Raw genomic sequence first — 23,351 nt, 5'->3', positions numbered from 1 at the left:
TATACAAATGGTTTTCAAAGCCAGAATAGTTAGGTCTGTAAAACAGCCTAATATTTACACCGAAGATACTTTTTAGAGTCACTCATGGTCCGAATCCACCTGGTGCCATACTTTTATAGTTTTAAATTTTTGTCTTTTCAAAGACTATTTTAACTTTTTTTTTAAAGGGTCTTGTGTATTTTCCTTCTATTATCTATCTTTCATGCATTTTCATTCTTGGTATAAAAACATTAAAGAGAAAGCAAATTATAAATTCCACTGAAACTAAAACACAGTCAAGCGGAACTATGTGTATCTTTTACTTTCAACCAATCAAATGTACTCACATTGGGGGTCATCCTACTTTTATCATCACTAAAAAAGCACATGGTAAATAATAATGGCCGACTTAAGCAGTAAACTTATCGAAAATCTGGTTTTATGGGAAGGAGAAGATTTGTGGAATATCTCAAGTTGAAACTACCACAAAAAAGAAGCAAGAAGCAGAGCTGTAAACAATAGGCTCTGAATAAAGAAACAGGAAGATAGTTTATGGGTCCTAATAATCTTTCTCAATCGAATTCGGTGAACATATTGTTTAACCAATCTGTTTCTAATTATCATCAAGCGTTTTCATAAACAAATATAGCGAGGAAAACACGTGGAAATACCTAAATTAAGTCTTTTTACAATCTTATAAGATATGTATTAGCGTGTGTACAAGAAAGTATTATAATACAAAAGTATTATAATACGTGTATGATACTATAAATCTCATCGCTTTTATAATAAATATCTATAGAAAGGTTTCTCTTATCTTCATATACTGTAATAAGATGAAAGCGAATTATTACAGGTATGTAGCCTAAAGTCATTGACCGTAACGAAATCGACAGGGTTTTTTTAAAGACTGAAACCAATCCCGACCCCTTAGGTCCATGCTCTATTTATAAAGAAATGTCTCCTCTGAAATACTCTTTCTATTTCTTTCAACGGAATGTTATAAGTGCCCATTTCTAATCTAATTATTATTTATACTTTTAATCTCTATTATATCTGTTGTTGTGGTTTCACCACTTTTTGCTGAATTTTTTTAGGCTGAAACCGATATTAAGTAATCAACGAACTGTAAATTTTAGACCAATGATAAAATATGACTAAGTTGCTTTCCACAAATAAACCTATCAATGAAACTGTACATTTTGCCAAAACCACAGAATTCGATATCTACAAAAATAAATGAAACACCATATTTCCGAAATAAAATATTTACTATTCATTAATTTATTTTACTGTTAAGACAAAGAAATGTTTAATCAGACAATTCTTAAGAGTATAAGTAAATTAAGATGCACTGAGAGACTGAAATTATAAAATGCTTACGAACAAAAACATGTTTTATGAATTATAACATGTACTTTTGTTATACAGTTTGTATTATATATACTTTAAATTAGAGCAGAGTTTTAAGCACATATATAGGAATTTACAGTTCCTTACCTTGAAAATTTTTGGGATTGCAAAATTCTTTATTTTCAGTGGCTTTCTTAAACTAAGTTATATGTGTTACATATATGACAAATATTTGGACAATTTTTTTCTCGTATAGTTTTATTTATATATGGCAAAATCATGATGTAATTTATCTTCTACAACTATTTCAGATATATTATTCATCGGAAATATTGAATTGTACAAAAAACCGGGGAATGCTACTGCACGGAGCTCTACCCCATGTAGCTCTTTAACAACAAACAATGGTAATATACTTTATCTAAAAACAATGATAATATACTATATCTAACAACAAACAATGGTATTATACTATATTTAACAACAAACAATGGTAATATACTATATCTAACAACAAACAATGGTATATTTGAAAACAAACAATGGTAATATACTTTATCTAACAACAAACAATGAAAATTTACTATATATCTACAAGCAAACAATTGTAATATTCTACATATAAAAAAACCCAAAGGTAATATACTTTATCTTACATTAAGATAAATGGTAATATACTGAAATAGACATACCTCAACAAACAATGATAATATACTATACTATACCATAATATACATAAAACAATGGTAATATGATAGACATATCTAACAACAAACATTTGGAATATTAAACATTGCCATTTATTTGTCTAGTCGTACCTGGAAGAGTCTGTTAAGCAGGCAAAAGAAAAATTCAGGCATCACTGGCTGAGTGAAAAAGAATCTTATCAGCAGTCAAGTAATATCAAAACTAAAAGGTTATTTTTTCCTCTGATTGTAAAAAGAAATCAATTTTCTGTTTCAATTCATTCAGTCAAGGTCAGTCAGTCAAGTATGAATAGCTTGTTACAAAGGACATTGCTGAGGAAATATTTCTGATACAAAATACTTTCAGGTGTATGTTTAGATTGAGGGAGCTTGCCATCCCACATCCCCCCTAAAAAATCAACAGTGTTCACTGTCAAACATCGATGAAATACAATGCACAGAAATGACGGAATTTTAATAATTCAAAGGCAAATCTGACTGCAGATTGCGCAATTTTAGGATAAGACTAACCATAGACGCATGAGATACGTCTATGGACTAACTGCAGGAGGACCAACGGAAGATAACCCATTAGCGTATAGAAATACATGTACCGAATGGCTGACGTGGGTTCTAAAATAAGCTATTCTCTTGCCAAGTTCACGTTCCGAGTACACAACATTTTAATATTTTTAATGATTTTTTTTTCCTTATACTTTTTGATTTGGAATATACAAAGTAAATTACAGGAACCTTTAGCATTTTATAAAGCTTTCGTCCTTGTATGTACCTTACAAAATATAATATGCTATATATAGTACAGTATAAAATGATGAAGTTTTATTTCAGAGAGACAGAAAGTAAGGAACATCCTCATTGTTGCTTACCAGAGAAGTGGTTCGACATTAACATCAGAAATCCTTCAACATGGAGGAAGTACATCGTTTTTCAGCATGGAACCTCTTTGGCAGACATATAGGACTTGTCAAAGACACATCAACGGCATATGTTGTCCCAATAATACTTGTAGGTCAGTGTCGGATTTAATAGAATTAAATTTTACAGAAAAAGTATATAAATTTACAGAAAAAAGTGTTAAGTACCTATAATACTAGCAACGGCGGTCAGGTCACTCATACTATCTGAAACTGAATAGTTTCATTTGGCTCTCAAACAATGTCCACATTAATTGTCCCTTTATACAACTCAGTAGATGAATAGAAGAGACATTAATTTGTGTTTCGCCGAGTAGGGCATGATGGGCCTTGCCAGGCGCAGTTCGTACATCAATCGATGTGATACGCAGATGAGCATTGTCACCAGGGATCTATGGCTCCCATCAAGTATCAACTGATTTATTTTAGGGGGAATTGAAATAGACCTAGCCTGATGCCAGATCCCATTGAATGTATTATATATAAATGCATATTTTGAAACAATTACGGTTAAAATTAAATTGTTTTATTTAACAGATCACCACTATACCATAAAGAAGAAATAAACAATACGTTGTCTGTGTTTCGAGCAATATATACCTGCAATTTTGCTACATTGTCCTACGAAGTGCTGAAATCTTTTGAGACCTTTGTCAGTACTGGACATGAATATGTTAAAAAGCTGAAATGTTTTAATTATTCTTCAAAACATTTGAAAGAACATGGTTTTTCTGCCCATTACAACGACTGTATAGAGAATCTAACACGCCTCTGCAAATCTTCATCCGTCATTATCATCAAGACATTACGGATAGATATTAAATTGGCCAATATGTTGAAGACTTTACTGGATAACTTGTATATTGTTCACCTCCTCCGGGATCCTAGGGCCATCCTTCACTCACGAGCCAAAGCGGGGACACTTACACGGGACTCTATACACGCACAGTCCAAAGCGTTGTGTTCGATGATGTACAAAAATTTTGTAGACGCATCCAAAAATGCAGACATTCACACTTTATTATACGAGAGGTTGGTATTAAAACCACAGAAAGTTGTTAAACAACTGTATAAATTTTGTGATTTAAACTTTACGATAGACGCTTCTGAATGGCTACACAGTTTTACAAATATTTCTGTGGCGAACACGTTAAAAAATAGACACCGTGGGAATTTTGCACCTTATCCAAAACGTTCGTATGAAGTTTCTCGGAAGTGGAGAAAAACGATTTTTGTAAAAGTGAATGGAATAATTCAAAATTCTTGTGATGCAATATTAGGTGTTTTGGGATTGCGTGTGTTTAGAGAAGAAAAAGAACTTAGAAATCTCGCTATAAACGTTCTAATCAGATAGGGGATAATAATTTAACACATCTGGGATTTTTTTCCCCAATGATCTTTGACATATTTAAGCCAAATTGCTATCGTAAAGTACGCTTTGGGGTATCTTAGTCTCGGTGTATTACTTCAGAATAAATTTAAAAATATTGAATTCAAGCTTTTGTCTCCCTTTTCCGTGCTTTAAGGACGACGGACCTAATTCGAAATTTCACTCCACTGCGCAGAAAACCGCGCATATGCCTTGAATCAAATTGACTTTATTATGTATTGCAAAAGATAAAAAATATACATTTTTAATTCTTTTAAAGATATTTAAACGTTTCCTTTCAATTCAAAAATATTGTAAATATTTCGATTTATATTCATAAATAAATGATTTATTTGGCCAAGGTATTTTCATTGAAAATTTCCCAAAAATGTGCCCTACACCTGAGTTTGACATGCCCCCCTGAAAAATCTAAGCCGATGACCCATTTATTTTTTAGAATAATTTGCTGGTAAATTGTCTTGTTAACATTGTCCTTTAATATGAATAAAAATTCTATTGCAGAATTTTTTTCAATGATTACTCTTATACCCTACACTGGCAATTCCCCATAACTTCCTATAGTAATTATCGATTTCCATCGCCAACTTTTGAAACCGCTCCCCATTAAAAATCTACATCGATGACCATATGATTTTTTTTTATTGATTTTAACTCACCAAAAGTCACATTACCTCATATTAAAATTTGAATAAAAAATCTATTGCAGAAATGAATTTAGGTCCGTCGTCGTTAAAATAAAGTTCTAGGAAATCCTTTTCTGACCCTACAAATTAGTCATATTGTAGAGTTCAAATTGATAAAATTAAATTGCCTATCATTTTTGCTGAATCTACTTTCCCATTGAATGTGTTGATAGTGTAGAAAAAAATACGATTGTTAAAATCATCAAAATTAAAAGAAAAGAAAACATCCTGCATAGAAGCCATAATAACACAAGAAGTTACAATCAAAGCAGTGTCCGAGAACCTTGTTGTGGTTATTAATTTTAAGGTCATCCGAGTCGTTTCTATCTGTTTTAGTCCGTTAACATTTGAACATTTTCTGTTTCTTCTCTGGAACCGCTGAACCAATTTCAACTAATTTTGGCATCAGTAGGTGAAGGGGAACAAAAACTGTGAAGTCCATGGTCCCTGCCCCGCGCTGGAGCTGGAGGAGTGGGCCAAACCAATCAAAATTACTGCAATCTTCAAAGTACTTCTTCATTCCTGGTCATCAGGCAGTCAAACTGTCGGCATGATTGCAATAAGCATTGATCCCTCAACCAAAATTGTGAAATTCATGTCCGCAGGGTCAGATTTTTCGTTTTAAAGTGGGGATCTGTTGGTCATGTAGTGAAAATACACAAAATTAATCTTCAAAAATCTTCTCTCTTCCTGTATATCTAGCAGACAAAGTCAATGCATAAATATGATGGGCAAAATTGAATCCTCCATAATTGTGAAATACCAAGCCCCTGACAGGGTTTCTGATGTTAGGACAGGGCTCTAATGGTCATTGAGTGAAAATGCATTTATTCTAGTGTTGTCAAATCGGATAAAAATATTCATGAAGCAGACAAACTAAGTGTATAAGAAAGAGAATCTCTTCCAAAATTGTGAAATTCATGGCCCCTGGGTCAGGGGTTCTGCTTTTAGGGTGGGGCTCTATTTGGCATATAGTGAAAATTCATTAATTGAAAATTTGTGCTTCTGGTTTATTAAGCAGACAAACTAAGTTTATGGTTATGATGAGCGGTAATGATAAGCAAGAGAGCTTTTTTCTAAAAATTTTCAAATTCATGGCCCCTTTGTCAGGAGCTCTGGGGTTAGGGTGGGGCTCTGTTATGATCATGTATTGAAATATTTACCCTGCTTTAAGAGAAGTTAGTCCCCTTCGTTGGGCCTCTTGGATGATACGTGGTGTTTCAAATCTATACTTATAATTTTTCATTTTACGCCCAGCTGTTGATATTTTGGCCACAATCATACACGTCAATTAAGATTGATTCAAAGCATCAAATCGGCCGCAAACAAAAATAGTCATTTTAATAGCGAGCAATTTTATTTCAGACTGTCTTCAAAGCAAAGCGCCCCCCCCCCCCCCCACACACACACACAAGCACAAATTCAAAGATAAGTAGATTATTAGTCATATTGATTCATTAATATGAAAATAAATTATAAAATGATTATAAGAAAAATGTATTATCTAAATGACGATATTCACATCTACAGATGACAAAAAGGATTAACTTTCCATGCTGCCGATACCCTTGATCGTGATGATGCCTATTAATTCTTCACATTATGCTGCACGATGCGATGATGGACAACACAATAAATGCAGTATAGAAAAAAAAATATCGTTGTGTCATTCGCAGCAGTAGCATTTTAAAATAATTTTTTTATTAGTTCTACCAAATTTTTAATTTTTATTTATCACTTTTGTCACCTGTAATTATTATCCGGAAAATGCATAAATATCTTGCACACTCCCATGTTGGTGGAGTGGGGAGTACCTTTTGTGAAACCTTTATATAAAATCATAATTAATAATTATCTGATGAAAATTTAACTAAAATTGAAACATAATATCAACAATAAAGACTTGGTTTAAAGTACATGTAAGTTTTAAAATATTTTGTTCATAACTTTTATGCGCGTCATCACTAACGGATTATTTTGCGTAACTTATAAAGAAATAATGTCTCATTTTCCCACCTTCTAATAAAACCACCAATAGATCGGTCACTCTTGCGGCCTATAATAATTTATCGAGTATAAATTATGGATAGGTTTTGGTTTCTATAGCCTTCATCATAAAAAAAGCATGATAATGTAACAACCATATCAAAACAACATTTAATAAATTAAGACACAGAAAATGTAAGCAATATAACAATAGTTTTAGAACAAAATTGTTCATTTTGATTCAAGATTTTATTTGATTGTTATCCCTTTTCACTGTGTAAGATCCACCAAATTGTGTGAACTGGATTTATCTCGGGGCGTTTCCACATTGACCTTTAAGAAAGGCAGGGCCAAAATCTCCCTCCAAAACCATGCGCCGTCGGCGTGTGTCGTATTTGTAGAATCTAGAAAATACAATAAATATAAACGCGATATTCGATAAAAGTATTTCGGAGATAGAAGGGAAAGTTCCAGGACTGGGATTCATAAAAATGCTTCAGATTTGTGCTAAGATTCACACTTAGATATAAGTAGTTTCTTAGTTAAGAATGTGTTTCTATTTTATTTGCGTATTTTCACGTCGGCAATTTAAGTGGTCAGACTTTTTATTAGGGAGAGGATAGTATTGTTAGGGCTGAGAGGAAAAAGCAGCAGAAATGTAAAAGGATTCAAAAACTTGTAAGCTAGCCGATCTGATTTCTTTCTTTTTGAGAAATCATAGATTTCGTGAACAAATTTTAGGTATCAAGTATTGTTTTTGGTTAAAAAGAAATTGATAATGAAAACCTATCACTATGAAGAAGGATAAGCAGTTTGTGACGAATATAATCATAATTACTTGGTATCTTCTCATCATTTGAGAGAAGAAATCGTTATTGTGCTATCAGTAACCTTCTACGAAGAGAAATCAGTCTTACCTATTGTCTTTGAAAAAATATATTGTGTTAGAATCCCACCGAACGGCAGCGTCTATTTCTTCCGGAACCCCATTATACACATTCCGGATGTAGCGGTGTGATCCAGGTACGACTTCCCCATTCATCTTCATTCTCCACATTATACCACTCTATGAGAAAAAGTTTTGTTCCTTTTATATAACTGATAAATTACAGAGAGAAAATGTCCACAGAGAATCATACAGACAAGTTCGATCATGCATCTTCATTTAAAAAAATGTCTGTAGACACAGCAAGAAGATGGAAAATTGTATGCATATATACTTATGTATATTCTTTAGTCCTTCAATGAAAATTTTTGGATTCTAAATATACAGTAGCCTAATTCTTGGGCCTAGGAAGTATTACTTTACGTCAGAAACGTTGCAAGCAAGTTTTAAACAATGCCACCCTTTCTAAATAATTCTTAATTATGTAATCTTACATGGGAGGCGGTCCCCCATTTGAACACAGTTGTGTTTTATTCACCCAGTTGCTTTTTACGCAAAGTTATTTACTATATATAGTACTTTGATTCTATCCAGTTTACAACACATTGACCAAAAAAAAAAAAAACAGAACAATTTTATCTCCCACTTTTGCTAACAGCGGAAGATATTGATTTGGGTCTGTTCGTCTTTCTGTGTGTCTGTCAATCTGAGTGTGACATTTTAGTTTCTGGAAGATACCTCAAAAAGTCCTTTAATCTTTGCAATGAAATTTTATATAATATATATCCCTATGACTGAAGGCAAACCCCTATTGATCTTGAGGTCGAAAGACCAAAGACCAAGGTAAGAAATTCATATACATCTATTGCTTAAAATGGTTTTCAGGTGATAACTTCAGTTCTCGTTGAGCTTTTGCAATGACATTTCTACCATAGCTCCTTGACTTAAAGAAGACTATGATTTTGAAGTCAAAGGTCAATAAATGAAATTTTACACTCTATGAAATGTTTTCCAGATGATAACCAGTATTTTCTAAACCTTTGACTTAAGAAAGACTTCTCTCTATTTTGAGGTCAAAAGGTCAAATACCAAGATCAGAAATTTATATATTACATACAGTTGTTTTCAGATGATTACTTTAATTCTCTTTAAGCTTTTGAAATGAAACTTTAAGGTGATAAGTCTCTCCAACTAAAGAAAGACCTCTATTTATTTTTTAAGGCTAAAAGGTGAGAGGTCACGGTCAATCTTTTTTTTCACATTTCTTTTACATTTTTCCGATTTTTTAGCCATTTATTTTGTTCCTGTTCGGGATATTTAAATTTCCAGAATTATCCCCCCCCCCCCCCATCAAATGTCATTTTTGAGGAAAAGTAGTACAAGTAATACTACACTACAGTGACACATGTCATGAACTTTTAGTAAATGTACATACTCCAAACACTTCTATATCATTTCCTGAAGCAGACGTGGATATCGCAGCCCGTGGTCTTTCTGGCATAGATCTTGGTCCTCCCTGAACCAATATAGTAGCCATGCGATTCCTCATTCGGTCAAACTCCCAAATTCTTTGACCTGAAACCAAAATAAAGTATAAATTTACCATTAAATCTTTAATTCCAAAAAGAAAAGGGCCTGAAGTTAAAAGTTCTTTTTCTGAACCTGTATTATAATGTTTAGTTTCAATTTTTCTTAAAGTTGCCCATACCTCTCATAAAATATGTTCGACCAAGACTGGGGATATTGTATGCAGCCTCTGTATTCCAGGGAGCTCGCCGGAAGAGATTACTGACCCGGAAGCGATCTAATAAACCCCTTTCAGTTATCCTCATTACATTATGAGAGTCCACAAACGCAAACAGTGTGCCATCAAAATCTGTTAAAAACAAACAAACAAAAAAAAAACACAGTTATTTTGTTATTTAATCCTATAGTTTTACCATGTACATAATGTCTACTTAACAACTGTTATAATGAAAATTACCATCGAAATATTAGAACTCACCCCTGATCATGGCTCTCAGATTGACGTTACAAATGGACGGCAAGGTAGGGGTTCGGGTAGGTCTAACAGTTGGCGCCGGAGTGATGCGGGGTCGGGGAGTTGAAGTGATGCGGGGCCTAGGGGCTTGTGTGGTTGGACGGAATGTCGTCAGACGTCTGGGGGTGGTGGGCGGAGTTCGTGGGCTAGGACCTTAAATATGTAGTTTTTTTTTTATTTTCATAAGCTTGAGACTTTCTTTACAATGATTTATGATAAATAAATAAACAACTAGAGCTATTTTTCCTATTGAAAAAAAGTGAAAATGTAGAACCCCCCCCCCAAAAAAAAACAACAACAAAACAACAACTCCCCCAAGAAGAAAAAAAGAGACAAAATTACGAAAGCCAGATACTTAGGCTCAATTTTGACAAGGTAAAAACTATTTAACTCTTAAGAACGGGATGGTTATTATACAGTTAAAGTATATCATTGAGGGAGTTTGCAAGATTGTAGTTCGATCCCCGAGGACTGATCTACATTGTATTTCCCGAGGCGAAGCCAAAGGATATATTCCTGGTCGAGAGGAACTGGAATCTTGCTAACTCCATCAATAATATACTTTTTAACTGTTTTATTACACCGATACAAATTTCGGGCCTTCTTCTGTAAACAAATGTAAAACCAAGAGGATTGCAGATAACGGGAACTAGCTAAGCTCATTTGACTTACGCGCGGCGCAAAACGGGGATTAATCCATTCATAGCGATTTCTAGGGAATTATTTACATCTAACGATTTAAGTTTATATAGGGAAAAATCAATACATATATATATATATATATATATATATATATATATATATATATATATATATATATATATATATATATATATATATATATATATATATATATAATAAATGAGTTAATTATCTTGTATAACTGTCTCATAATAACGAGATAAAATATTTACTTGTTATTATTAGATAATTTTCTAATTATATGTATTTTATATTTTTTTTTACCTTGTTAAAAATGAGCGTACAGCAACAAAAACAAATCTTAGAGGACCGTTTTTAAAATACAGATTTGCTTTTTTTTCATTGAATTTTCTAAATCCTACCATACAAGCTCTGGATGCCATCGATATCGTCCTCGTGCAGCCGGAAGCTAGCATTGTACCCCGCATAGTACGGAAACATGAGAGCACCCTGAATATCGGAATGGAACAATCCCAAGGTATGGCCAAATTCGTGAACTGCTACCGTGAAAAAGTCAGTCTTTGAGTTTCCTACTTCATCGCCGAAGCCCCAGGATTCCTCTTCATCAAAGTGGACTCGACCATTTGACGGGAAAAATGCATGTGCAAGTACTCTACCTTGATGAAAATAAGTTCAACCTACAAGTTAACTATCTTTGGTTTCATTTTATTAAGATTGATGTTTCTTTTCTGCAATGGAGCAGACGTTCATGTTTAGATTCTACTTTTTTTTAAAATGCAGTTTAAAATGATGCATATTTTGATTCAAATATATATAGAAATGGAATGCTGGTGCCTGCCAATAGAAAAACCGAAACATTCTCTGTATTTTAGTTACACGTGACAATAATAACCAATTGATGGAGTTCTAAAACTTCCTTCAAATGAATGTTAAGTTGAAAATACGTAGATGAAAAAAGTGCCTCACTAGATTTATATATTTCATATCGGCGAGCAACAGATGAGTTATATTTGCTGAACAGGTCCAAAAAAAAAAAATTAAGAAATTCTGACTAATTGAAAGTAATTGAACATTTTTCCAAGTTTCCTGGAAGCCCTATTGGTTTATTGATGTATAGTGAAATCAAATCTCTAAGATCTCAAATTTAGAAAAAAGATTATTGAAGTAAAGGGATCATTTTGAAGGACAATATGATATTTAAAAGATGATTAATCAAGAAAATTTTGAAAAAGAATTGCACTCTTTTTTATCTTTGAAATACACTGAATGTTATTTATTCATGATCGCATTGAAACCAATGGGCATTACTATAACATGAAATGAGCTTCCAAGCATTCTATGTATCTTCATAGCAAAAGTAAACTATGCTTTTCTTACTCGTGAAAATTTATAAATCATTGCTTTATGACCCTCCAACACTAAAGCAAAATATTTATTGAACATATTGAGAAAGTTATATTTAAAAAAAAGCAGAGACCTATATAACGTTAGTATATAGGTCCCTGAAAAAAGTGTTTATATTGAGCTTATCTATTTCATTTTCAACATAGGGTACTTTGCATTTACCACTAGGAAAATTATTCAAAGACAACGAAGGATTGATGAACAGAAATCACTGCTGTTTACTACAGCGGGTGGAAATACATGCAAATAAAGTGTTTCAATTATTTCATCTTAGTCTGTAAAATGTTAGGAATGCATAAATTGATTAGTATCTATTTATCAATGCACAAATTGATTGAGTAATTCAGTGTAGATTTATTTTGTTTTAGATCTAAGGCCCTGCACTTTAAAAAGAAGAAGAAGATTAACTGACTGCAAGGAAATACCACAGAATCATAATTATCTAGTCTGCATTGAATGTCAGAGGGTTCTTAAAGACAACAAAAAGAAGTTATCAAGTTTCGCTTACTTGGGCCATCAAAGGCGTTAGCGGCACCATCTCCGTGGTTACGAATCTCAAAAGAAATCGTGATGTCGGTATCGCCAGACGTTTCGTAAAATCGAAGAGGCGTGACGTCAGACCAATACCTCAGCGCTCTTGTGATCTCAGAGCTTAATAAGAAAAAAAAAATAAAAAAAAATCTTATTATAGAATAACTTCGCCAAAGGATTCCACTTACATTTTGGTCAAATTTGCATGCAGTGTCCGTCATTTTTTCCTCTGTTAGTATTTACAAAAAAAATGAAAGTCAGAAGGTCTCATCTTTGAGCAGGTTAAAATTATCCTGCTACACTTTTAAAAATCCCTAGTTCACAAAATCAATTGCCCGCTTTCATTGAAAGTGGGGAATATTTTACTTTGGGTCTGTCCGCCTAGCTGTCTATGTTTAAAACTTAACGTTTCCGGAACTATATCTCAAAAAGCCTTTCGACCTTTGCAATGCAATTTTATATCACAACTCCCTATGGACTAAAAAGACCCAATTGATATTAAGGTCAAAAGTTCAAAGGTTAAGGTCATTAATTCATATATTGCAAAATGGTTCCAGATGATAAATTTTAGTTCTCTTGCTCTCTTATAACTCCTATTGACTGAAAGAAGACCGTACCCCTATTGATTTTCTAGAAAATATCTTGAGTTCTCTTTTTCAAATAAAATTTTTATATCATAACTACCATTGACTGGAAAAAGACCCCTATTACTTTTGAAGTTAAAAGGTCAAGGTCAAAAATTCACATATTGCTTTAAATGCTTTCATAATAATAAATTGAGTTATCTTTGAGGTTTCTCAATGAATCTCACCAATCAATATAACCTAAAGAAGACCCCTATTGATTTTTTGGGTCAAAGGTCAAGCTTAGAAATTCATATATTGCATACATATGTTTCAGATGAATATTTTATTTTTTTAAGCTTTTGCAATGAAACTGAAAGCTATGAACTTCTTTAAGAAAAACCCCAGTTGGCTTTAAGGCCAAAATGTGAAAGGTCATGATCTATTTTTTCTTTCCATTTGCATTTTGGGGTTTTCCATACTCTTCTTTTTTTCCTTAAGTGGGGGACACACTGTCCCTGAATTAGCTTGTCTAAACTTGATTCAGCTTTACATGTTATGTTTGCCTATCTTCCTCTGTACCTACCGTGTTTTCCCAGGATCCAGCTGATTAGAAAATTTCGTTACCCTCCAAGTCAGGGTTGTTTTTCTCCATTTTGGACCTGTATAGTATAAAAACAGCATGTCTTTTAACACTTTTTTAATACAAATAATGTGCTTTTGAACATTTTGTATGCCCATTATTGGAAAAATGAAAAAAATAAGAATTCCATGTTTTACTTTTACCACAGTATTAATGTCATACTAGACATTACAAATTAAAATAAAATTTAAGGACGAATGCAGAATTGCATTAATTATTAAAATAGAACTGTTTACTCGAATGTCCAAATTAATAATTAAATTTCCGAAATTTTCTCGCGTTTATAACATATGACAGCTACCAAGGTTAAATTGTTGGGGTTGAAGTTCAGGGTTCATGACTTCATCCTTTGCCATAACGTCTTCACATGCGCAGCGTCTCTTGTTCATTAGTTCCTCGTCATCAGGTCCGATAACCCCCGTCACCGGCAGATTGCTGAACATCTGCCACCACCTGAAAATGATAGTAGATCATTATTATATTTGAGAAAAAAACTTAACTATTTTCTCTTTCTTTCCCTCCTCTATTACACAGCTCTGTTGCAACCACTATTGAAATAACGACCACTATTGAAATAATTATTTCAATAGTGGTTGAGAATGCATTTCAAAACCAAACACAGCTTGTAACCACTATTGAAATAACGTTCACTATTGAAATAATTATTTCAATAGTGGTTGAGAATGCAATTCAAAACCAAACACAGCTTGTAACCACTATTGAAATAATGTTCACTATTGAAATAATTATTTCAATAGTGGTTGATAGTGCATTTCAAAACCAAACACAGCTTGTAACCACTATTGAAATAACGTTCACTATTGAAACAATTATTTCAATAGTTGTTAAGAGAGCATTTCAAAGCCTAAACCAAGTTGTCATCACTATTGAAATAACGGTCAGTACTGAAATAATTATTTCAATAGCGGTTTTTATACGTGTAACCACTATTGAAATAACGACCTCTAATGTTATAACACTTATACTTAGTTTTCCCAAATAGTTGATTTTAATGTATTGACAAGAAACGTTTGATTTACTATCCATATTAGTAGAGTGGGCAAGCCCAAGAATATAAGCGAAAATTTACTTTTATTCTATATCCTTTTGATTAAAATTAATCTTTTTTTTCATCAGAAAGTTTGTACACATATTAGATATCAACAGATGTCTTCTTTCTTATGTAGATATTCTAATTTCTACAACTATCCGTATTTATAATCTTTTACTTTCCCCAATTAATAACAAAGATCAAAATTATATAAGAAAATTACTTAAAATTACTAGATCAGTTAAATCACAGATATCCGTGTATTAATAGTATTTCTGGACAGAAATTAAAACAAAAAATTACATATCATATTTAAACTCAATTAATTAATTTTATTATGTTGGAAAACATAATGAAGAATTTCTCCTTATATTTTTTTTCTAATATTGGGGTTATTTCAATGAGGCTTGCAATTTGGTTTTTATATTGAAATCATTGTCAGCAACTATTGAAATAATGATTCCAATCACTATTGAAATCATTATTTCAATCACTATTGAAATCTTTATTTCAATAATGAACATTATTTCATTAGTGGTTGCAACCCGTGTTTGCTTCTGAAATGCACTTTCAACCACTAATGAAATAATTATTTCAATAGTGAACGTTATTTCAATAGTGGTTGCAACCTATGTTTTGTTTTGAAATGCACTCTCAATCACTATTGAAATAATTATTTCAATAGTGAACGTTATTTCAATAGTGGTTGCAACCTATGTTTTGTTTTGAAATGCACTCTCAACCACTATTGAAATAATTATTTCAAAAGTGGCCGTTATTTCAATAGTGGTTACAAGCTGTGTCTGGTTTTGAAATGCACTCTCAACCACTTTTGAAATAATTATTTCAATAGTGAACATTATTTCAATAGTGGTTACAAGCTGTGTTTGGTTTTGAAATGCATTCTCAACCACTATTGAAATAATTATTTCAATAGTGGTCGTTATTTCAATAGTGGTTGCAACACAGCTCTGTTATTTTATTCCTTTGACCCAAAGATTCATATACTTATGGTGAGGAGACATTTATTTAAAATCAGCTGTTTGTTACGCTACAACGTACAACAGTTACAAACCAATGTATTCACGTAGTAAACTTAAAGAACAGCCGATTGTAATCAAATTGTAAACAAAAGTACAACTGGTGGAGAAAGTTTTGTTTATTTTTTAAAAAATTTATTTGTTTGTTTCACGTCTCCTCAAGAAATTTTGCTCATATTGAGACACCACCAATTGACGGAGGAAGGCTGCAAGAGACCTGTATTCGGGACGTATGGGCACTGAGCAATATGGAGGATCTTTTTGTGCCTGCATCTACTGCGACAATGGACCTTGAATGTCCACACAGTCATGATGATGTTTCGATGAATAGGTGGAGCTTGCTGAACGACCCCGCAGTTGTAAGATTATTAGTCCCCTACCGGTGAAACCGGAGGGGACTATAGGTTTCCTCTGAGTCTGTCCGTCCGTCTGTCTGTCTGTCCCTCTGTCTGTCTGTCAGACTGTTCCACTTGGTTTTCCGCACTTTTTCCCTCAATGCTTGCAGATATTGAGCTGATTTTTGGTATGTGGTTGTATCTTGATGAGTTACAGATCAAGTTTGCATTTCGTTCCGCTTTATTGTTTTTGACGGAATTACGGCCTTTTCAATTTTTAAGGGTTTTCCGCAATTTTCTTCTAAACGCTTTCAGATATTGAGCTGATTTTTGGTATGTGACTTTATCTTGATTAGTTATAGATCAAGTTTGCATTTCGTCCCGCTTCATTGATTTTTGACGGAATTATGGCATTTTCAATTCTTAACGGGAACCAGATTACACTTGCCGGTAGGGGACTAGTATTGCTAATGCAATACTCTCAGAATGCTTGTTTAAATCCTATTCATACCTCAGTGTATTTGTCTCATCCTCAAATTGCTTTATTATAAAACCGCGGAACATTAACTGGCAAAATTGGAAATAAGCAGCTTACGTCATTGCAGCCCGGAGGACCGGGCTGCTCTATACATATAAGTTTAAGTGTTGGTATATGGGGATTGAGGTGGGAGAAGTTATTCAGAATTAAAGGTTTTCTAAACATTAAAAAGATTGTTAATCAGAATGTTCTTTCCCTTTATAAATTACGAGATACACAATATATTTACTTCCATAAAGTGAATCTGCAAAAATATATATGTTTTTCATATTTAATATATAAAGTTGCTTATCATTTACTATCGAAAAAACGACAGGTCCCTTTTTTTAGAACATCGAATTTTACTTATCGCATAAAAACGTAAAAATGTACTTTACACAGTTCGTGTTTTATATTCTTAAAGTGAAAGATATTTTTGAAAATAGGTGATGCATGTGTCCCAAATTATATTTTATGCAGCCAACATTTACTTGAGGAATTAATAAAGTTTAAAAGGGTATCGTTTTTGTTCGATTTTCATCCGACTATAAGTTTTCAAAAGATTCTCGACTATCGTCTCCATCATTTAGACGCATGCCTTTTTCACACATATCGAAGCGGTTTGATGATAAAGACTCATTTCCATTGTTTACTTTATTTATTTCCCGGGCGACAATTGATGGTTACATCAATGTTTTCTTGTTACCATCTGTTACAGTCAAAACAGTTAACGATAGAAAATGAAATTGGCGGGTACAATTCGACACGGACGTCCGAGAAAACATTGGATTGAAATTCTAGTTTAAGATTCATTTTCAATCCACCTCAGCTACGCTAGAACGCACGGTATTACTGATTGACCCTTAAGATCAAATTTCGGAATAGTTTGGAATTTATATAAATCAGAATTTTCTGTCTTGTGTTTTAAAGAATTGTAAAGGGACAGATATTTGATTTCTGTTTGATATGTGTATGTGTGTGCTGGGGGAGGGGGGGGGTCGGGTGGAGGGGATGAACGATCTTGGAAATAAATAAGAAAGTTTTCTTTTAGTTTGGACAACCACTCCCTGTTTTTGTTTGTCAAACATTTTTTTCAGTGAAGACAAAAGTAAAAAAAAAGCTGTTGTCATATGAAGACATGATCTTGACAGCCCCCCCCCCTTCTGGAATCAAATGGCCGTCCCCTGAAAAAATAATCTCTGTCATATATTACTTTTACATGTCCTTAAAATTAAAGGCTAAAAAACTCATATAGATATGAATTTCAAACAACATGTATTTGGGAATTGAAATTATTTGGCTTTTGGATCATACATTCACACTTTAGGTTTGAAAACAGCTCAGGTGGATTGAAAATGAATTTCAAACTAAAATGTCAATCCTATGTTTTCTCGGACGTCCGTGTCGAATTGCGCCCGCCCATTTCATCGTCTATCATTAAACACTTTGACACTAACAGGTGGAAATTACGTAAGCTGCATATTTCAATTTTGCCAGTCTTATTTCTATAATTTTCATGATAATCGCCAAGTTGCCTTTCCATTAACTTAAATTTCCCTCTAACTTGAGATCTGAGGTATTGCATTTACATGTTGTAATTTCCAGAACTAATACAAAGAGTTATGAACTATGTCCTTTTTAAAAAATAAATATAAGATTTCACTAAAGAACTGAGTAATAAAACCCTACATGTATTTGTTTTTATTTTACAGTCTTCCTTAACATTACGACCCCCCCCCCCCCCCCTTTCATATCGTTAGCACATCGAAAGTATGCTGATGACTTTCGAATGAAATAAGTTACGCAAGCACGTGGTGATTAACCAAAGAAAAAAGTAACTAGTCATCAGGAGAGAAGTAGGGGATGACTCAGGATCAATGATCGCTGAAACTCAAGTATACGACAAAATACTACTATATAGCATATAGAGTGATTAAGTATAAATGGTGAATATGACAAAACGTTGAAACAAACTGAAAAAGTATTCTAATAAAAACACGAAATTAATTGAAAGTAATTTCAAACTTCTCTGCTTATTTTTTCTAAAGTCTACACATGCCTTCTTAAGCCATTAAGATGGATTCTATTGTTTCTTACTTTATTGCGTATTCCCTACTTTCGGCCCTCGCCAGTTGGTTTGGGTTGTTGCAGTTCTCTGTCAGGTATCCATACTTACATAGATATTTCTGAAATTACAACAAATAAAAGAAAAATTATAGAGAAATTGTATTTTTTCCTTCCATTTGTTCATTTTATAGTTAAGTTGCCATATATATAATTTTGCCCTTTTCACTTTCAAACACAATGATTCTCTCCGTATTGTTTGTTTTGAGGAGTGGACAAAATTTCGTCTACCCTCCCCCTCTCCAATCCCTTTATCCTTATTTGACCCCATAAACCTCTCAACATACTACAGTAGTACTTAATCTTCCACGTATTAATTTTAACTGTTTAGCCTGTAGTTCTGGAGTTTATTTTTCTTCATCTCACCTCAATTTCTGCTGTAGTCTTTTCTCCTTTGACAATGGACAACACTGTTAAAGCCAGGAGGACCACAATCTTCGTCAGAGTCATGATGTGATCAACTGCTGGATTAGAAAATATTTTAAATATATAAATACTCTCGAAACGAGAGCACTTCACGTTACTGTGACATCATATCAGGGTCAATTTCCGAGTTACTTCATAATTCAAGAGTCATCTTGAAATTGTGGTAATCTCTTCGATTTAGTCATCTAAAAAAAAGTTCAAACTTTAAATAAAAGAAAATTTAAAAAAGGAGGGAAAAAAGTAAATGAGGAATAAAAAAAGAGGAATAATCTGTTAATGTAACTCTTGTTGTGCTTTTTCTCCTGTTATAATTGAAAGTACATCTGTAGTCAGGTCTAAAAAAGACTTCTAGTATGAAAAACGCCCTCCTTCTGGGACCCACACGTTTTTTTCACAAGATTTATTGGGGTTTTAAGAAGGCACCTTTTCCATAAATGGTGTATCCTCCTTCGCCTTTGTTAAACAAAAGTACCGTTGAATTATTTGATCAAAAGTTTTACTATAGTTGTATATAGTTATTCAAAAATAGAAATCCATATTGGGGCAAAACTTTAATGTTTTCAATCTAAATCACGCTAAAGTATATCAGAAAGTTTGCAATTTGGGATGGGCCTAGTTTATTAATGTTAATACAAAACCTCATATATGCACACCCACTTTTAGTAAGTTTTTTGAGAAATCTGCTTCAGTTATTCATGTACTACTTTAAAATGTATGGCTATGAAAGAACCCAGTCGTTGGATTGTTGATCGAGGCTAACCGCAATGAGATTCAACAGTGTCATTACTTTAGAACTGCTTTCAGCTATTTGACCATTGTAGTCTATCTGGATGGATTTCGCAGATAAAGTTGGTGTTACTCCTAGAGTTTCCTTACAACTACATGTACGTTGCTGATGCTAGGAATCAAAAGCATTTAAATCGTCTGGGAAAAAAGAAAGAAATCAGAAAAGAAAAGCACAATGGGTGCTAAGTATAATCTTTTCAACTTTTCATTTCTTTACCAACTTCAATATACTGTGTCTTTTTCTTATTCGCACCAATGTCTCCTTTCGTCCAGAATATTCAAACCGCAAGGGGAGGATGAACAAATAAAAAGATGGTTTGAAGGAAAGAACAAAAACAAAAACATTGCGCAGTAACAACTAAAATTATACACATGTGTGTCTATATATATATATATATATATATATATATATATATATATATATATATATATATATATATATATATATATATATATATATATATATATATATATATTGCAACAAGAATTAAGAATAAATTCGTAATATTTCATGGACATATTTTTTTTTTTTTAAAGTATTTATAATTCGATGTCAGAAGTATTGTTTTGGTTAAGAAGAAAGATTCGCCAAGTGCACCCTCTCTCCCTTTTCGGATATCTAAACAAGAAAGCATATATGTTCCTTAGACACGTACACCTACATGTAGGAATGAGACAGAAACAGAGAAGTGACAATTGACGTACTATTGACACGCCCACATAATAGGACGATTTGATAACCCGTGGTGATTAAGAGGCGGAAATTCCATACAGGTCTTTGGTCTAGATTTAGGACAGTCGTCAACCGAGAGAGAGAGAGAGAGAGAGAGAGATGTATCTTTTTAAAATTATACTCAAGCATTTAGTATAGTTTTTGAAATGGGCAGCCAGAAAAAAATACAAGCAAAAAAAAAAAAACAAAACACACACACACAAAAAAAAAAAACAACTCGAAAATCCTATTTCGTGGTGGTGGTGGTGGATGCTTGGGGGGTTCCAACTTCTTTCACAACCAAACTTTATTCAAACATAATCACCTTACCCCAATTTGACTATACTGCAATAAAAAGTGGAGGTGGAACCAGCCTTTCAATGAACATTTTCAACACTAAAAGGTTATTTTTTTTTTTTTTTAAAAAAGGAGGCATCCCCCCTGATAATACGTGCCCGTTTTTTTAAAATTCAAATTACAAGTTTGGGATAATTGCATACGAAAACTGGTTTCATATTCTAATCTAATCATACATTTCGTGATATTGTATATGGAACAATTTACGTTCCCATTATTATCACTAAGTTTTATGAGTTTCAGCTCAGTCACCCCTGCGCACTCTACTTTATGCATCTTATTTTGGTTAACATCATGGGCATGATAAAGGATTTTTTTAATCGGGGGGGGGGGGGGTCATATTACATATGATATGTAATCCATATCAACTAAAAAAATCTTCTTAGAAATTTTTTGATAAGCGAAAAAAAAAGAGGTGAACCAAAAGGAAACCAAACATTAAAAACCTTTTTCTTGGTGGTGGGGGATGGCACTTTTCAGCGAACAGTCACTTTCCTTCCTACACTGTTGTTTTACAGGGTGATCCAAGTTACGTTGGAGGGGGGTTCCAAGGCTATTTTTTAAGCTATCATACAATGATTTCGCTGCTATCACTCAGTTTGACTTATACTTTAAAGACATTTTAAACCCAACAATATGCCATCTTCATCCAATGAATTTTAATGGCATTGTTACAACGCACTTTGAAATATTACGCACTTTGAAAAAAAATTTCGAACCGTGAACGATACTAGTTGACCAGTTAAAGACTCCCTACTCGTACTCTCTGTCTGGAGGTTACACTCCCTAGCCACGCCTATCTTTCATAGATTTATCTTTTTCTTCAAAGTCAAACCGCTGTCGAAGTTCCTGCGGCTATTTTTATCTAAGTTCCCTACACAACAAACAACCAATATCAATATTCGCCTGTCACTGGGATTTTCAGCAACGTTTAACAGGTCGGGTACACTACCTTTTAAGGAAGGCACTTTTCAACACGTGACGACGTTTTCGTCAAACCCATTCTCCAATCAATTGAATGAGTCGCAAAGTATGGAACGCCATAGCTGCCTGAAGGTCATTTTCATTTTATATGAGGTGGTATAACCTTTATGTGAAGTGGTTAAGTCATTACATATAGTGGTAAAATCATTATATTCAATGAAAACTTTATTATATGCAGTGGTTTTATCTTTATATACAGTGATAAAATCATTATATACAGTGATAAAATCATTATATTCATTGATAACTTTATTATATGCAGTGGTTTTATCATTATATTCAGTGGCAATGTCATTATATGTAGTGGTTAAATAATGTAATGAAGTGATAGTACCGTTACATTATGCTGTAAAATCATTATATGCAGTGGTTTTTCCATTATATACATTACTGATATCTTTCTGTGATGTGATGAATTCAATATATACAGTACAAACATAATTTGTGTGATAAAGCAATCATTATATTGTATGAAACCCGCTGCATGTGGAGTGCCAAGTTAATTTCATTCAGTGCGACACCTTTACATGAAGTGAAAAATCTATTATGTGCAGTACTAAGATCATTATATTATATAGTAAAATTATTATATATATTCCTAAAATCATACTTTGCAGTGGTAACATCTTTATATGAGGTGGTTAATTAATTATATGATGTTGTTAATTTGTTATATGATGTGCTCAAATCTTTATATGCATTAGACGTTTCATGTTATGCAGTGGTAACTTCTTTATCATCATCTAAACTGGTCCTTTTATTTAAAAAAAAAATGTGCGGAGTTCCAGTTTAAAGAGTGTTTGAAAATAGGAAACCCGGGCCGTGGCAAATTAAAAGCCGGGACTATTCGAGATTTTTCTAATTTCTGATTCTATTAAACAGCTTCCTGATTTTACCAACTGTGCTGAAATTTTAAGACTCATTTTTATAGGTTAATGTGTATTCGCTGTAAAAATTGCATTTAATTTTAAAATACTTAGTAATTTAGATTTTCTTGGCGATTGTTGATTTCCAAGGTCAGTGGTGGATCCAGGAATCTTGAAAAGGGGGGCCCGACAAGTTTTTGGTCGGGGTAGGTAGCCCACAGCCAAACCAAAAAACAATTGATTTATTAAATCTTATGTATATTTTGGACACAAGGGGGGGAGGGGGGCGGGCCCCATAGGCCCTCTCTGAATCCGCCCGTGAGGTTGGTAAATCGGGTAGGCAATCATGTAAACATTTTACGTGTTTTGTTTGTTTGTTTGTTGTTTTTTGTTTGTTTGATTTTTTTTTT

At 33.2% G+C, this 23,351-nt stretch overlaps 2 protein-coding genes across 2 annotated transcripts; one reads left to right on the top strand and one right to left on the bottom strand.

Moving 5' to 3' along the window:
* The first annotated feature begins 1,688 nt into the window (after positions 1-1,688).
* LOC133204928 (carbohydrate sulfotransferase 4-like) lies at positions 1,689-4,307 on the top strand. The gene is made up of 4 exons (XM_061340670.1): positions 1,689-1,715; positions 2,145-2,229; positions 2,868-3,048; positions 3,491-4,307. The coding sequence occupies exons 1-4, from the start codon at positions 1,689-1,691 to the stop codon at positions 4,305-4,307; spliced, it is 1,110 nt and encodes a 369-aa protein (XP_061196654.1).
* A 2,858-nt stretch (positions 4,308-7,165) lies between these two features.
* On the bottom strand, positions 7,166-19,269 carry LOC133172414 (matrix metalloproteinase-19-like). The gene is made up of 11 exons (XM_061307294.1): positions 19,177-19,269; positions 18,784-18,872; positions 14,045-14,196; positions 13,687-13,762; positions 12,515-12,657; positions 11,004-11,258; positions 9,904-10,092; positions 9,607-9,774; positions 9,334-9,473; positions 7,930-8,078; positions 7,166-7,416 (listed from the first exon to the last, which is right to left on the bottom strand). The coding sequence occupies exons 1-11, from the start codon at positions 19,258-19,260 to the stop codon at positions 7,320-7,322; spliced, it is 1,542 nt and encodes a 513-aa protein (XP_061163278.1). The 5' UTR covers positions 19,261-19,269; the 3' UTR covers positions 7,166-7,319.
* Between the last annotated feature and the right edge of the window lie 4,082 nt (positions 19,270-23,351).

This window comes from Saccostrea echinata, unplaced genomic scaffold (genome assembly GCF_033153115.1).
Source record: "Saccostrea echinata isolate AGI-Se365-2 ecotype Australia unplaced genomic scaffold, CSIRO_AGI_Sech_v1 ptg000054l, whole genome shotgun sequence".
Taxonomy (NCBI): Eukaryota; Metazoa; Mollusca; class Bivalvia; order Ostreida; family Ostreidae; genus Saccostrea; species Saccostrea echinata.
This window is presented reverse-complemented; position numbering and strand designations above follow the sequence as displayed.

Bases quoted from the DNA above. Each gene is read 5' to 3' on its own strand.
- LOC133204928 (XM_061340670.1), top strand. From the start codon at position 1,689: ATGCTACTGCACGGAGCTCTACCCCAT. The intron at 2,230-2,867 runs GTAATATCAAAA...GTTTTATTTCAG, and splicing joins AGAATCTTATCAGCAGTCAA to AGAGACAGAAAGTAAGGAAC. The intron at 3,049-3,490 runs GTCAGTGTCGGA...TTTATTTAACAG, and splicing joins TGTCCCAATAATACTTGTAG to ATCACCACTATACCATAAAG.
- LOC133172414 (XM_061307294.1), bottom strand. From the start codon at position 19,260: ATGACTCTGACGAAGATTGTGGTCCTCCTGGCTTTAACAGTGTTGTCC. The intron at 18,873-19,176 runs GTGAGATGAAGA...TTGTAATTTCAG, and splicing joins AGACTACAGCAGAAATTGAG to AAATATCTATGTAAGTATGG. The intron at 9,775-9,903 runs GTGAGTTCTAAT...TGTTTTTAACAG, and splicing joins TCTGAGAGCCATGATCAGGG to ATTTTGATGGCACACTGTTT.